The 16,880-nt window shown below is 38.2% G+C and overlaps 2 protein-coding genes across 6 annotated transcripts in view; both read right to left on the bottom strand.

Moving 5' to 3' along the window:
• DYNC2LI1 (dynein cytoplasmic 2 light intermediate chain 1) overlaps nucleotides 1-2,692 on the bottom strand; it is a 40,447-nt gene extending 37,755 nt beyond the window's left edge. The window contains exons 1-2 of one of the 3 annotated variants that reach the window (XM_025992559.2): nucleotides 2,496-2,692; nucleotides 307-415 (exon numbers count right to left, since the gene is read on the bottom strand). In XM_025992559.2, coding sequence (XP_025848344.1) covers nucleotides 307-415; nucleotides 2,496-2,503 — 117 coding nt within the window. In that variant the 5' untranslated portion in view covers nucleotides 2,504-2,692. The remainder of the gene's footprint in view (nucleotides 1-306; nucleotides 416-2,495) is intronic. The other 2 variants (XM_025992560.2, XM_072741723.1) reach the window with 2 other exon arrangements.
• Nucleotides 2,693-8,133: 5,441 nt separating this feature from the next.
• The window catches only part of PLEKHH2 (pleckstrin homology, MyTH4 and FERM domain containing H2), a 110,818-nt gene continuing 102,071 nt past the window's right edge, over nucleotides 8,134-16,880 (bottom strand). For all 3 annotated transcript variants that reach the window (XM_072742617.1, XM_072742618.1, XM_072742619.1), the window contains 3 exons: nucleotides 14,046-14,132; nucleotides 11,338-11,475; nucleotides 8,134-10,213 (listed from right to left, as the gene is read on the bottom strand). In XM_072742617.1, the coding sequence (XP_072598718.1) occupies nucleotides 10,028-10,213; nucleotides 11,338-11,475; nucleotides 14,046-14,132 (411 nt within the window). In that variant the 3' untranslated portion in view covers nucleotides 8,134-10,027. The remainder of the gene's footprint in view (nucleotides 10,214-11,337; nucleotides 11,476-14,045; nucleotides 14,133-16,880) is intronic.

The following is a 16,880-nucleotide window of genomic DNA, read 5'->3' as shown; positions in this document are numbered from 1 at the left end:
AAAAGGACTGCTCTAATGGGTAGTCTAATTTGAAACAAGTGCTCCTTCCTCTGCGGCCCAAGTCAGAGCAACCACCTGACACAAGAAGTGCTCAGGCTGGATGCTGTCCCTACTCACCCACGAGCAGGGCACCCTCATACAAAGCACAACCAGCTCCAAGGTAACCAGGAGTCCAGAGATTGGTCATCTGGCTAAAGAGTTGAAGTATCCACATTTTTACCAAAGTATTAAAATGAATTTTCCACTGGTAGCTAAATTATAATACTTGGGGGGGGGGGCGGGGAAGTAGGAAAAAAAGTGCGTTACCCCATTTTTACTGCCAATGAAGAAAACAGATTTTTCTCCAATTTCAAGTCCATCACCTTCACTTCCACGTTTTTCCACTTCGGCTTTTGCAATTTCCCAGAGAGTTTCACTATGAGGGGCAGAAAAACAAAATTTGGAGAATCATAGGGAATCCTTTCCAGTATTTATTTTAAGCTCAGAGAAATTTTATTTCAGTTAAATTTATAAAACAAATCAACACTATTTTCTGGGAGACAATAAGCTGATAAAACTTCCAAGGATTAGTCATTTTCTTTCCACTGGTTCACAAAAGAAAAGCTGAAAATGATAAGCAGAACCTTTGTCACCAGGATTTGAGGCTGTCTTCTTTTGGAGCTTCCAGCCAAGGTTGGAAGCTGTACGTGTTAACTTCCCAGACATGTACATGAATGTACAAAGAATTTTAGAAATCTATAACTTGAAAACTACCAACATCTAGGAATATGGGGAGCATGTAAAGCCAGTATACCAAACAATCTTTGTTTTCTTAAGTATTTCTTGTTTTTAAATTATATTTCTGGCTGAAGTTTCCACTTTTTCATATATAAAATATAATGAAAGAAAAAAATTACCTAAAATCATATTTTGAAAATAATCTTTCCATTCATCTCTCTACAAACATATAATTTTTCACAAATAAGATTATACCTTTTTAAAATTAAAGTCTAAATGAAAAATGGAGTACTGAACTAAAAAAAAAAAAATACAGAAAAGATTTGATGTGTTCTAAGCCTGAATCTGCTACTTTCTACATATACCAACTTGGGCAAATTACCTAACCTCTCTGGATTATTCATTCCTTTATTAATTCAACAAATATACATTGAGCACCTAACAGATGCAAGCTTCTGTGCTATTCCTCAGGCTCACTTCTGTTTCTTCATCTCTAAAATGCCAATAAAGAAGAACACCAATTGTCATGATTGATTGCTAAAATAAATGTGCTAATTCATTTCATTCAGGGCTTGACCTGCATATAATTATCTAAAATTATTGAGAGCTTGGGGCACCTGGGTGGCTCAGTCACTTAAGCGTCATGACCCCAAAGTCGGGGATGGAGCTCCACCTTAGGCTCCCTGCTTAGCCCGGAGTCCGCTTCTCCCTCTGCCCCTCACCCCACTTGTGCTTTCTCTGTCTTTCCCTCTCGCTCTCTCTCAAATAAGATCTTTAAAAATATTGAGAGCTTATAATAATTACTATTCAAGAAACAGGGATGAAGAAAGGGGCTATGGAAGACCAATACAGGTGTTCCTAAATGCACTAAAATGTATGCATTTATTTCAAGGTGAACCCCCCAGGAACTCAGCCCAGGCCTGTCTGCTCCTCATTGACACACCACCCTTTCAAAATGGGATTATCTGCTTTCCAAGCTCCCAGAAAAGAGGAGAGCAGGAGGTGCGGCCACCATTCAAGTGACCGGTGGAAATTTGTAACCATAAACCATAACCGTGTAACTGCAACCAATCAGGCCACGATGGGAAAGCAGCGGAGTTTTTCACATTAAGGTTCAGAGCCTCAGCAGAGATCAGGTAGGTAGGCCGTGATCCAGAGAGTGAGAAGAGCAGATCTATCCTGCTCTGAGAGGGACTCCAGAAGCCCTGTACCCCGACGTCCTCGTGGGAAGGTTCGTGGGATCTTGAGGGCGGGCAATGGAAGCTCGCGTCACAGAACCGGAGGGTCCAGATGCGCGTTCCGGGCCTCCCGCTCCGGCCTCCCGCTCGGGCCTCCCGCTCCACCGCCTTCCACTGCTGCGGGGCGTTCTCCAGGCCCCTCCACTCACGGTGGACCTGAACCCCTGCGCCTTCCTGGCGGAGGGGGAGGGGGCGAACTCCGAGGAGGTGGCTCTGCGGCCTAATCCACTGCCTGAACCTCTGCTTCTAGAACATTCCTTGGCCTGCAAGAAATTTTTACTAAGTGAACGGGTGAAGCTGAGGGATCTTTCAAAATCTTACTTTTCTACCTGCCGAATCCACGTGCTCAAGGCGCGTTCCTCGGGATCCCTGACCATCCAGAGAGGGGTTGCCGGCAGAAAAGACCCAGGGTTCCTCTCCCTAAATATAACCCCCAGCGGTCCTCCCTCCCCTGCCCCTGCCAGGCTGGGGTGGCAAAGGGGAGAAAGCCAGGCTCTCGAGGAGAGCGTAAGCCGGGCGCAAGCAAGGCCGCGGGGATACCTGGGCATCGCGGCTCCGCCGACCCGGAGTCGTGGGCTCAGCGTCGGGGCCGCCTAAGATCGGGCCGCCCGCCGGCTCCCGACCCGCGGGGTCTCTCGGACTCTTGGGTTGCCATGGGAGCGACGTCGCAGGCGGCGTTGCGTGCGGAAGAGGGGCATCCTGGGAAATGTAGTTCGCAGCGTTCCTTCATCCAGTCTGGCTTATTATCTCCTCCTCTAAGATAGAAGACAAAGAGGTGATACGTCTGACAAGCCTGGAACCCAAAAGCTCTGGCTGGAAGTGTTCTTTTACATAAAGAGTGTTCTACTGAGTACCGGACTATATGCCAGGGGTGTCTGCTCTCTGTCTCCAGTCACTTTTCTCTCCCTGATAGCAACGCTTTGGGAATGAAGGGTGAAACAAACTCCTGAACTATTTTCTAGTGATTCACCAGAGGCAAAGAATATTTATTTTAGTATTTTCCAGCTTCCTGCTTGTTTGGTTGTTTCGGGGTTTATGCATTAGCGCATTATTTATAAATGAGTTAATAAAGCAAATGCATCTCCATGATACTTCATTTGGATCCATATGGATTCATCTCTGAATCCATAGCAAACATTGAGTTATTACTATAAATGCAAGAGTGCTACACAGAGTATGGAATGGAGAGGTAAGACAAGATCCCTGCTCTTGAGAAAGATGCAACTAAATATAATAACCCAAAACTAAATATAATAACCCAAAGAAAGTCAGTGATATAAAGTATTGTAGAGAAATACCAAAAAATCACATAAGAATAAGTTTTATGCTGAGGGGGTTGTTGAAACATTTCATCAAAGTAGCAATATTTGATCTATTTTGAATGCTCAGTGGACCCGGCCCCTCTGGCCCAAGATGTCTTGAATATTTGAAGGAGATACTCTCCTTACACCTTTCTGCCCTTTGGCTTGTTGATATTCAAGAAGGTGGGCTTTAGATGGATTTAGATTTACATTCTGACTCCGCTACATTGGCTAAATTGCCACCTTGTCACAGTGGGTAAATCACTCAGAATCTCTGAGCCTCAGTATCTAATCATGTAAAGCAGAAAAATTTATGAGTTTTTAATGAAATATATATATTTAAAACATAAACTGTGTGTGCCTGACACATTATAAGTGCTTCATGCTTGTTATTATCATGTTGTAAGCTACTGATTGGTAATTTTGAACAAAGAAACACAAAAATCACATACCTGGAAATGAAGCAAAAATTTTTTTAAGGAAAGAACGAAAGCATTCATGACGTAAGATCTCTGGGAACAAAATCCTTCCAACACCTAATTGCATTTTGAAGCCATAGCAAACTACAGTTGCACATTTGTTTTTTTTGTTGTTGTTGTTGTTGTTTTTTTTTTTTTTTCAGTTGCACATTTGTAATGGGAGTGCAGTTGAATAGAGAGAGGATGAGTGCAAGGGAGGTTGGTATATCTGCCATTGCACGAGCATCTATATCCTGGGGCTAGCCTGCCTATAGTTTCACAAACTGGTGTGGGACAGAGTGTAATGAATTACAATAATTTGGGACGCCTGGGTGGCTCAGCGGTTGGGTGTCTGCCTTTGGCTCAGGGCATGATCCTGGGATCCCAGACTGAGTCCTGCATTGGGCTCCCTGCAGGGAGCCTGCTTCTTCCTCTGCCTGCCTCTCTGCCTCTCTCTCTTTCTGTGTGTCTCTCATGAATAAATAAATAAATCTTTTTTTAAAAAGAGAATTACCATAATTTGAGTTCTGGAACTTTGGAACCACTTTCTATGTTAATTAGGAAGCCCTATTGATATGAATAACAAAAGCGGCAACTACCAGTTTGCCATCTACTTGCTATATACCAGGCACTCTACTAGCATCCTAAAAGTATAATTGTTTGCATGACTAGGATAGAAGGTTGAAGAAAGACACCCGGTAACAAGGAAGGTAAAAGTTGTCTGGCTGGGCCCTGGTCACCAGCATTGGTTCAGAGGTTAATCAATGTATTCCACTGATCTCATTGAGCAGATGAGTTCCTTTTCTGCCCTTATGCTTCCTGATGCTTCATATTTGAACAAAGTAAGTAACCTTCCTGGGTAGATGAATATTGTTCTTCAGGTAGGAATATGTAAAGATTTGAGCTCCTCTCCTGGATCATCCCTAAAAGACTAAAGGATTTCAATGGTGGTGATAGAGGAGAAGACAATTTTATGATGCTTGCTAGGTAGAGTAAGCAACAGTGCAGAAGAATAAAGACGTGTGCAGAGTATATTTGGGGGGTTGTGAATAGTTGAAGGGGATCATGTAAAGTGTCTGGTGTGGCTCTGGTGGGAGAGCAAACTGGGCAGGTAGACTGGGCTTCACTGAAGGATCTTGCAGCCTGGATTTTTACTGTGTTGGTTGTGAGAAACTAAATACAATTTTAAAATAGGGGTATTCCGTGCCTGGACCTGAGTTTCAGTGAGATAATTTTTTGCAGCTGTGTGAAGGATATTTTGGAGTCTGGAAGTCCATATGGAGGCTATTAACGATAGCCCAGACAGTGACAGAGTTTTCACATTTGTTCCCTTGTTTTCAAAGTTATATAAGTTTATTGTAGAAAAAAATTTTATATGGAAAAAATGAAGAGGATGAAAGCAACATATTCCAGAAGCAATGTATTCTGATGTCTTTTTTAAAATATTAAATAAATAAATAATAAAGATTTTATTTATTTATTCATTAGAGACACAGAGAGAGAGAGACAGAGACATAGGCAGAGGGAGAAGCAGACTCCCTGAGGGGAGCCTGATGCAGGACTTGATCCCAAGACCCTAGGATCACACCTTGAGCCAAAGGCAAACGCTCAACCAATGAGCCACCCAGGCATCCCTCCCATCTCAATTTTTAAAAATCCATCATAAACATAACTTTGATGGCTGCATAATATTCTGCTATAGGGCAGCCCCGGTAGCTCAGTGGTTTAGTGCCGCCTTCAGCCCAGGGCGTGATCCTGGGGACCTGGTATCGAGTCCCATGTTGGGCTCCCTTCATGGAGCCTGCTTCTCCCTCTGCCTGTGTCTCTGCCCCTCTCCCCTGAATAAATAAATAAAATCTTTTTTTTTTTAAATAAAATCTTTTAGGGATCCCTGGGTGGCTCAGCAGTTTAGCGCCTGCCTTTGGCCCAGGGCGCGATCCTGGAGACCCGGGATCGAATCCCACATCGGGCTCCCGGTGCATGGAGCCTGCTTCTCCCTCTGCCTATGTCTCTGCCTCTCTCTCTCTCTCTGTGTGAGACTATCATAAATAAATAAAAATTAAAAAAAAAAATCTTTTAAAAAATATTCCGCTATACACATTTTTCAAAATTTACTTAAGCATTCTCTTCATATTGAGTTGTTTTCATTTTGTTTTAGATAGAGAGCACACACATTGGTGGGGGGACAGAGGGAGAGGGACAGAGAGAATCTTAAGCCAGCTTCCTGCTCAGCATGGAGCTGGACTCAGGCTCAATTTCACAACCCTGAGGTCAAGACCTGAGCCAAAATCAACAGTCGGAGGCTTAACGACCTGTGCCACCCAGGTGACCCTCATATTGAGCATTTGAAGTAGTTCAGAGTAAACATCTGAGTTGGGCCCGGTTGAGCCTTTCTCTGGGATTTTTCAAACTAGAATTGGGAAACCCAAGGCATTCCCCTTCTAAGGAAACTGGCATGTTCTCTGCTGAATGAAGAAGCTATTTTGTTGCTAAATTCCTTATCTATCCTGGATATTAACCCCTTTATCAGATATGTGACTTGTGATTATTTTCTCCCATCCTGCCTTTTCACTCTGTTTCTTTTGACGTGTAGAAGTTATAAAGTTTCGAGTTGTCCCATTTGTCTGTTTTTAAAATTTTGTTACTTGTGCTTTTGAAGTGTTGTCTGATGTAATAAAACCACCAATATAATCTACTTTCAGAAAGGGATACCCCCCCCATTCACCCTCCTCCCATTGATTAGATTATGTTAGCAAAGGGCTGGAAGGAAGCGTACCCTGTTTTCAAGTGCTGTGGTGAACATTTGTATCTTCTTCTGGAGCTATTTGCTAATAGACGTTGCCCTAGTAAGCAAGTTTTTGTTTCTTGACTATTACTGGACCTAAAAATACTTAAAAAGCATACAATGAAGATTTCTGATTGATGCCAATTATAAATACGCCTCCAGAATCATTGTGGCTATGTTTGATATAGGCAAAATTAAGTTCAACAGGTAAAATTATGACATAGAGCACGTATGTATTTCATTTCCTCACCCCAGCTTCTGTCCAGGTCCACCCATCTCTTCTTTGTAGGACCCACCTTCCCACTTAAGTGTCCAAGATGAGCTTGAGTCTTGGTCCCACTCGAATAAGGATGAATCTTACTTCACATTAAATATCTATGAGTGGGGATCCCTGGGTGGCGCAGTGGTTTGGCGCTTGCCTTTGGCCCAGGGCGCGATCCTGGAGACCTGGGATCGAATCCCACGTCGGGCTCCCGGTGCATGGAGCCTGCTTCTCCCTCTGCCTATGTCTCTGCCTCTCTCTCTCTCTCTCTGTGACTATCATAAATAAATAAAAATTAAAAAAAATATCTATGAGTGGACTTTGCCTTAATTTGGAGGTTTTTACATTTTTTAAAAATTATTTAAGAAAGAGAAAGTGCACACTACTGGGGGAAGGGGCAGAGACAGGGGGAGAAGCAGACTCCTCAAGGACCCTGGGATCATGACCTAAGCTGAAGAAAGATATTTAACCAACTGAGCCAGCCAGGTGCCCCTTAATTTGGAGTTTGAAGTTATCCCTGTGGCAGTAAAATCCCTTTCTTCTTTCAAGGAAAAGAAAATAGGGAAAAATGTGAAAGGAGATACCAGTTCTCCATGAACCGGTTAGCAGAGACGCTTCTCCACCCTATTATTCCTGCTCCTCATTTCCCTTCCCTTAGTCCTCACATTCTTAGAGCCTTTGATCCACAGGAATCAGCCTGGACACTGCACTGGGGAAGTCCAAATTCCATTGCAGCTAGGGCGTTAGGTGGACAGGTGAAATGTGTTCTTGGTATCCCAGGAACACTTAAAATCTTTGTCTAGTGAAATATGATTATCTGTGGTAGTTAATTCTTCAGGATTATTCTACAGTACAATTGGGTAAGTGTATTGTTCTAGGAACCTGGCCACTATGTATTTTTTTCTTTGGGAAAAATTTCCAAACAATCAATTAATAAGCACATTTTCAGAACAAAAACTTTATAAGTTGTGACTAATTTTTCTTGTAAATTGAGAGTTAAATTCATTTCCAAGCTAGACACTAGTTGACTTTAAGGACACACATATAAAAAAATCCAGAATCTAAAATAAATTTTTAGAACACAGTCCATCACTTCACCTATATGAAACTTATGGAACTTACTTTGAAATCATGGGAGAACCCCATGATTTATACATATTGTATATGTGTCAATATGCATACATACATCTTAAAATTATAATTTCCCAAAACAGCTTCCTTTTATCTGGATAAAACAAAGCAACACTGAAGACAAAGCATGAATGCAAGAGAAGGAAGTAATAACTACCATTTTCACTAGTAGCACACCTCAGCTTTGACAATGAAAACATTAGGTATTTCTTGAAGATTGTTCAAAAGATAATGCTCAAAATGGGTTTTGTAAATCATTTATTATGATTGAAAGGGAAGAAAATGATAGGAGACAAATATTACAATTAAACACGTAACATTATTCTTTTGTAACCAATCATAATAACATACTTTGAATTTTTTTAAATGGCTACATAAGTAATTTCCCAGAAAATAAAATTTTCACATCATCAGTTACAGAAAATTGATTTCTTTCCATCAAAATATTTTATCTCTGTTCTATCAAAAATAAATGCCAAGTGTAAGGTACCACCATTTAAGCTAAGCCTTCACTACTTGTTCAAATTAGAAGATCTGGAGGGGGGTGTGCTTACCAGATGGTGAACTAACTACTGCCTGAGAATAAAATCCTCACACATATGTAAGCTGTGCCAAGCCCCTGGCTCACCAACTAATGATTATTGAACAGTTTTCTGGGAACTAAGAAACACTATTGTATCCCAGCCAAAAAAATTCCTGTCAGTCATCACAAACTGGTAACTGGTATATTCTCAAAAACCAACTTGCTTATGCAGTGAGTGGTTGTGGCTCAAAAGACTTAGGGGAAACAGTGAATGGAAATATATTTCTATGGAGGTTTTTAAAATCTTTTTGACATTAACAATAAAGTAAAATCTTAGTTGAGCAGGGTATTTCTTGGCTCTGATGAGATGGAATATTTTTAAAAGGCTTAGTGTGACAACAGTACATTGCCATAGGGTGAAAGCAGCAAAGAAGAAAAATATGAAGGCTCTGCCAACAAATTAATTCAGCAGCTAACATTTTTTATTCAAACTGGTTAAAAAAATACCACACACAAAGTGATAAATATATGTTCAAAAAATAAATACAAATATTCTATACATAAATAAAATTAAGTATACTCATGATTACTATTGCAATTAAAGTCTTACAATATAATTTTCATGTCTTATCACAGTTTCATTTTTATCATGAATACTAATTACTTTGTTTGACATATACTGAAATGAACTGACCACTTACGTAACCTAGCAAAGTAATACATTTTAGATTCTCTCAACTAAAATTTTACCTCCTTTGACAGAAGAATTCTCTTTTCTTTTAAAAAATATTCTGAGAATTTATGTTAAAACTATAATGAAAAAGAACTATATGAGGGCAAAATATAAGAACTGTCTTTGCTTTCAAAGACTTTATTTAACAAAAATAAGGTCAAGATGACCCAGCACCAAATGCAATGAAATGTGGGCAATATTCCAGTGAACGGGGGCTATCTAGTAATAGCCAAGGAATTTGGGGAATCACTGTCTCATTTTAAACTTTACACTCCAGTGATCTGAAAAGATGACAGAGTATATTTCCAAGTACCACACAGGAGGTTCTGGTTACCTAACTCTCATTTTCTTACAAGATTCATAGTGCCAGAGTTACTGCACTTGCTCCAATAATTTACCCCTAAACAGCATCCTGCAGCTGTTTCTGACACTATGTACTCTACTTCTTTCCAAAGACCATATCATTAATTAAAAGCACATTTAATTACAGTACTTAATTTCTTGGCGGTGAGAATTTCCAAATAATCAACTGGTTTGCCAAATGAGAGTCTGGAATCTCCCTTTGCCAAAATATATTTTTTTTAAAGACAAAAAATGCTATATTGCATGATGTGTCTGATGGCAAGGGACAAAGGAGGTGGGGAAAGATGAATTCTAACCCATTTAATCTAAGAGAAAATCAGCATGCGGGCAAATTTTGTATTTATGTTTTATTAGTAGTATTCATTTGAGTATTTAAGAAATAAATAAACCCCCACATTTTTAAAGTCTAGAATACCAACGTGTGGGTGCCATGCTGTCAGGGTGTAAATGAACTTTTTTGCAGCTGATGCAGCCATTGCCTGGAGGATGGGAGTGAATGTTCAGGCTCCCGAGCTTTCAAAGTAAAGTGGGTCCTTTAGTTGGTCTGCTACTTGACAGAAGGGGCTGGCTTCCCACTGCCCTGGCTTCAGGTCCCCGAGTCTGGGCTGACAGCAGTGCTGGAGCAGAGAGGTGGTGAAAGGCTGCCTTTTGCTGATGGAAGTTGTTTATGTAACTGGCGATCAAAAGAGTGATTTCTAGAATCTAAAACAAGAAAAATAGAATTGTTAATGCTCCGGAGAAGTGCTCATCATATGTTCAGCACCATCAAGGCATTGACATATTTTGCCCTGTTTCAACCAGAAAAAAGAATGGATCTTAAAGAACCATTAAGTTTGGGAATCCCTGGGTGGCTCGGCAGTTTAGCGCCTGCCTTTGGCCCAGGGTGTGATCCTGGAATCCCAGGATCGAGTCCTGCATCAGGCTCCCTGCATGGAGCCTGCTTCTCCCTCTGCCTGTGCCTCTGCCTTTCTCTCTCTCTCTTTCATGAATAAATAAAAAATCTTTAAAACAAACAAACAAAAAAAGAACCATTAAATTTAGTGGCGATATTAAAAAATGTGACAATAGCACAAGTCTACCAATTATCTTAAAGCCGCATTTGTGCATAAATGAAGAAATCTGGTGCATAATATCAACTTTTTATTTAAGTAAAGTTCTAAAAAAAACAAATAAATAATAAAAATAAACTAAGTAAAGTTCTGAGTATGTCTCAATCTTCTGCATTTATTGGCTAACTGCCTTCACTTAAATGTCTGCCATTAAAAAAAGTTTCAGATTCTAAAAAAATAGTCTCTGACAATTTTAAGACTGTTAAAGTTTTAAGAAACTCAGTTTCTCATTCTTTTTACTAAAACTAGAGTTAATACGAAAATATAGCCTTTGTACTTATTGTTTTTTTGTACTTATTGTTTTTGCTTACAGACATTAAAACTACAAAGAACAAGTAATGTCTTAATTATAAGACTTTTCTCTTTAATGAGTCTGTAACATGAATTACCCCAAGTAAATAAGAAAATTGTGTATAAAGTACCTGACAACTTATGTCAAGACCACTTATTTTGAACCTTCTGTATACAAGACACTGGGCTAAAACAGTTAACAATTCCATCATTTAATTCTTAAGCCAAAAAAAAGTAAGTGGCATCATATAATTTTTTCGATGAACAAGACAAAGCTTAGCAAGATGAGATAAGCCAGAATTTGGACCTAGAACTGTTTGATTATAAGTAAATCTGTTTTTCCATCTACAAGTTAGTTTTTGCACAATAAATGTTTTAGCATGAAAAAGCTAGTATAAAAACGTTCGTAGAAAGGCTTCTACTCACCTTGGGTTTTGCCATGGCAAAAAGTAATTTCTCTGTTGGCTTGTCCTTTGAATGTGTGTTGTTAATGACTATCATGAAATCATCTTGATGACCCCCAAAGGTCATCAGACTCTTGTACACATAGCTGACTATTAACCTCTTCAAAGAGAAGAAAAATTTAATATCATATATACTTCTACTTTCAAAGAAAGATGAGAAATGATTAATATATTTCCATTAAAATACTAACATTAATGAAACTAATGTAACATTCTATTTTAACTATACTTCACTAAAAATATGCTAGTATTAATTATATATAGTAAAAATTATTTTCTAAAATAAAATCTACTTTTGAATTTATGATTCAAAATAGATAGAAATGTACTAATTTTATATAGGCATAATTTACCTTTATAATTAAAATACAGTTTGATTCTGACACTAACTGTGAAAAAAACAGAAAACAAAAAGAAAATAAAAAGCACCTAAATTCCCAGCATCTAGTAGAAGACTACTGTTAATATCTTGTATGTGTCCTCTAAGATCTCTATCCATATTAGGTTGAACCATAAGAAACTGACGCTTTTTAAAATTTTTTTTAAATTTTTAAATTTTTTTTAATTTTTTGAAACTGATGCTTTTTAAGGTTAAAAAAGAAAAAAGATCAGGGATGCCTGGGTGGCTCAACAGTTGAGCATCTGCCTTGAGCTCAGGTCATGATCCTGGGGTCCTGGGATCCAGTGCCGTATCAGAATCCCCACGGGGAGCGTGTTTCTTCCTCTGCCTATGTCTCTGCCTCTTTCTGTGTGTCTCTCATGAATAAATAAATAAAATCTTTAAAAAAATGATCAAATATTGGCAAATCCATATGGTTCATCTTAGTATACATATTTTGATATAAACACAAATGATATGCATATTGTTTTTAGGATTCTGCTTCTTTTTAAATGTAATAACAAATTATGAATATCTTTTCATGACAACAAATGCCATTGTATAACATCCTTTTAAGTGATTTGATAGCTAATCCTTATTTAACTAATCTCTTATTGCAGGAGATTTAAATCATTTTTTATTTGTTACTATCTTAAAATAATATATATTTTTTAAAGTTTTAATTTATTCATGAGAGACAGAGAGGGAGAGAGAGGCAGAGACACAGGCAGAGGGAGAAGCAGGCTCCACATAGGGAGCCCGATGTGGGACTCAATCCTGGGTCTCCAGGACCATGCCCTGGGCTGAAGGCAGGTGCCAAACCGCTGAGCCACCTGGGCTGCCCTTAAAACACTATTTCAATGCATATTTTTTGGCATATTTCATAATACACATACCTAATTATTTCTTTAGTTATAAATCTCAATAACTGGAATTACTACCTCAAAAAAAAAAATAAGGACAATTTTCAGAATATTTCCAAACTCCCCTGGAAAAGTTATACCCAGTGACATTCCTAGCTCTGTAGTCTTGTTAACACTAGATATAATAATTCTTTTAAATCTCTGCCAACCTGACTAGTGAAAAGTAGAATCTCGCTGTTTTAAATTATTTGATTACTAGTGAAACTAACATTTTAAAATACATTTTTTGAACACTTGTATTTCTTCTCTGAATTGTGCTGGCTCATTTGTCTATTGATGTGTTTATTGTTTATCATTTCCTTATTGTTTCATAAGGATATAAACTCTTTGCCATGTATGCAGCAAATATTTTTTCCCATCTGTAGCATAAAATTTTAAAAATATAATTAAGAAATGTATAGGTAAAGGAATCTGTGTATCTAATGATTAGCTTGCAAGTCTCTAAGCAGACTATTCCAGCACTGAATGCCCCACAAGCTGCAGTCAACCGGTGTCCACTTTCTGGCCTCGGTGTCCAACTCCAGGGTCTGAGGGACTGGCTTACGTACCTATGGTAATTCAATACTAGTCTACAATTCTTTGTTGACTTTAGGTCATCAATTTTATAACCTATCTTCAAGCTACCCATTCAAGAACTGAAAAGCATTCAGGAAATAAAAAGTTCTTCAAAAAGTTTTTTTTAGCAACCATAAGGAGAAACTACTATAACACTAAAGAATAGTTTGGTTTCAAGAAATTATTATTGATCCCTGACTACAGCTGGACATAGGAGAGCCCAGTATACCTACCAGGTGAATTTAACAATTCCTGTCTGCCAGGTTTAAAAAAACAAAACAAAACAAAAACAGGAAAAAATAATCTAACAATATGAAATATGATAGAAAATAAGGCAAAAAAATGTAGAAAGCACAGTTTGACTTTATATTTAAGCATGTTAAAAGTTCTAAAATACCACATATGTACAAGTGAACTGGTAAGTAATATTACAGAAAGTTACAGAAGCCTTAGTGATGCTGAACTTAAACTTTGGTAATTAAAGTTTCTACATTAATGTTATCTTAAAGACTTTCATTTTGCACAGGAAGTAACTTCCCTGACATGATAAATTAGTAATCATTTTACGAATATGACCACGAATACAATTTAGGCATGATATCTTAATATTTTCCTCATATACAATATAAAACCCGTCCAACCATGTTTTAAAAGATTAAATTATAATCACAGTTGTATTTGTAAAATGACTATTTGTTATATACAGCATCGGGAAAATGTTATTTGTGTATGAGAAAAATCATATGAAGAGATCATTACTTTCTATGTACATTGCAATGCAAATAGTTGACTTAGTACAAAACTTAAACTTACCATGGAGTTGTATTCTAAGATGCTTAAACCATCCTCATGGATAGCCAGCCACATGAAAGTACTTCCGAGTGCTGATGGAGTTATGGGCTGTGAAGAGGTGCAAATATACTGTATAAATAAATGCTAAGTAAAATCACAGAAGCATTTTTCCATCAAAATGCAATGAGACATTTTCAACAACATCGTATTAAAAAATCTCTTTAGAAGGGAGAAAAAAAGAAAATAAAACCTATGGGGGGGAATCTCTCTTGGGGTGGAGGCAATATCACATAATCGAAAGAGCAGTGAATCTGATATTAAGAGACGTGGGTCTGAAATCCAAATATGCCACTTATTCAGCTGTACATTTGGACAAGCTACTGAATCTCTCCGTGGCTCAATTTTCTCATCTTTAGAATGGGAACAACAATGTTTAATCTTACTTTTCTTTTGTTTTAAGAAGCTAATCATTAATAAGCTTGTGGGTTTCTATGATGACCAAAATCCTAATGAAACAAAATATGCGGATATGCTTTCTAAGGTGTGTGTAATACTACTGCAACAACATAAAGGATTAGGATTATAAATGTACACTTTTGCTGAAAGTTTATTAAATCTGATATTCAATGACTAATAACAATAGAATAAAAAGAAAATATTAAACTGTGGGATGAATGGTAATGAGAAATACCAAAATTTCCACTAAATTCCTTATTGTAAAAAAGCAATGAAATTATGTTAATAAAAAGATCTCACCACTAGCCCCCAATTAAAACCCATGAATGTTTTTGAGCTTTCTACATTGATTGCTTAACAAGAACTGAAATTCTAATAAAAACTTAACTACTTCTTTTAAACTTTATAAAAGAAACAGAGATGATAGATAAGGAACTGGGATGAATCTATAATATTTATATAAATCTATAGTATTTATATATATACTATATTTTATATAGTAAAACTTTTCAGAATTTCATGTATAAAAAAACCCCTGGGTTACCATCTACTGAGAACTGGTTTGCAAAGGATAGGCAACCATTACAAAGGATGCCATTCAACTCATTAGCTCTTTGACAAACAAAACATTGTTCTTGTTTCTTTGGTGAAACAAAACATGGCATATACATGCAGTGGAATACTTTTTAGCTTTGAAAAAAGGAAATTCTGGGCAGCCGGGTGGCTCAGGGGTTTAGCGCCGCCTTCAGCCCAGGGCCTGATCCTGGAGACCTGGGATCGAGTCCCACGTTGGGCTCCCTGCATGGAGCCTGCTTCTCCCTCTGCCTGTGTCTCTGCCTCCTTCTCTGTGTGTGTGTCTCTCATGAATAAATAAATAAAATCTTAAAAAAAAAAAAAAGGAAATTCTGACACATGCTACAACATGGATGAACCCTACAGACATTCTGCAAAGGAAAATGAGCCAGTCACAAAAGGACAAATAATTCCTCTTAGATGAGGTTTCTAGAACAGTCAAATTCACAGAACAAGAAGCAGAATGGTGGTTATCTGGGCCTAGGGAGAAGGGGCAATAGGGAGTATGGAGGTTTATTTGGAAAGATGAAAAGGTACTGGAGGTGGATGGTGGTAAGGGTAGCATAATAACATGAATGTGCTTAATACCATAGAACCATATACTTAAAAATGGTTAAAATGCTATATTTGATGATATATATATTTATCCCCCCTCCCAAAATGGATGTCGTTAAGCAAACAAAGGTGTTTTTGTAGTATAAAGGAAGAAAAGCGAGCAAAGAAAAGATGCCAGTTGTGCAACATGCAAATGCTACATATTATTTAATAATATTTCTGTACTAAAAGGCACAGGACAAATGATCAAAGATGGATATTTAATATTTCTTGCAATGCTGAAATTAGAATTAAAATTCATTATAAGAGGTGCCTGGGTGGCTCAATGGTTGACTGTCTACCTTTGGCTTAGGTCGGGATCCCAGGATCCCAGGATCGAGTTCCCCATGGGGCTCCCTGCATGGAGCCCTCTGTGTCTCTGCTTCTCTCTCTGTGTCTTTCATGAATAAATAAAATCTTTAAATAAATAAATAAATAAATAAATAAATAAATAAATAAATAAAATTCATTATAAAATGCTGATCTAACCCTTATATTTTAACCCTTATATTAATCTAACCCTTATATTTTTAGAAAACATGTTCAACTCCTCATAAATGTATTAATTTGAGAGATGTTCAAGCACTGACTTAGTATATGGCTTCCAGTACCAGTAGCAAAATAATTTCTTACCTCACCATGATACAGTCGGTCATGGAATCAGAGTAAGATAGCCTAGATTTTACTTTTTCTAGTCTGAGTTGTCATGTATAGATGACAAAACTAAGGTTAACTGAGTTGCCCAAAGTGGCGCAGCTATTCAGCAAAATTTATTAAGCGATACTTCTATGCAAAGCAAGACGTGAGCACTAGAGGAGAATTCCAGGATCAGTGAGTCTATGCCCTGATGATGTGTGCAAGCTATCAGTGAGGACAGGCCTAACACACAGAAAGAGAACCCAAGACGAGAAGTATTTTAGGAACCCTAGAGAATTTAAGGTGACACAGTTCAAGAGAAAGAAGCAGAATTCAGACGTATAGTTCTTCCTCCTGGGACTGGGCTGGCCATCCCCGGTGGCAGGGTGCAGCTCTCCGTCCTCAGCGTGCTGCAGTGCTCTGTCCCTGTCACTCTGTGTTCACCCTACAAGGCTTGTTTCCTGCCTGCTGCAAGTGGGCTGGGAGTTCCTGGAGGTTTGGGCCCAACTCATCTGAAACCACAGCCTTATGTATCCCTAGGTACATAATGTTTGGCCAACAGAAGCCGCTAAATACTAAACAAGTGAGCGAACAAGT

Source organism: Vulpes vulpes, chromosome 16 (assembly GCF_048418805.1).
Source record: "Vulpes vulpes isolate BD-2025 chromosome 16, VulVul3, whole genome shotgun sequence".
NCBI classification, from domain to species: Eukaryota; Metazoa; Chordata; class Mammalia; order Carnivora; family Canidae; genus Vulpes; species Vulpes vulpes.
This window is presented reverse-complemented; position numbering and strand designations above follow the sequence as displayed.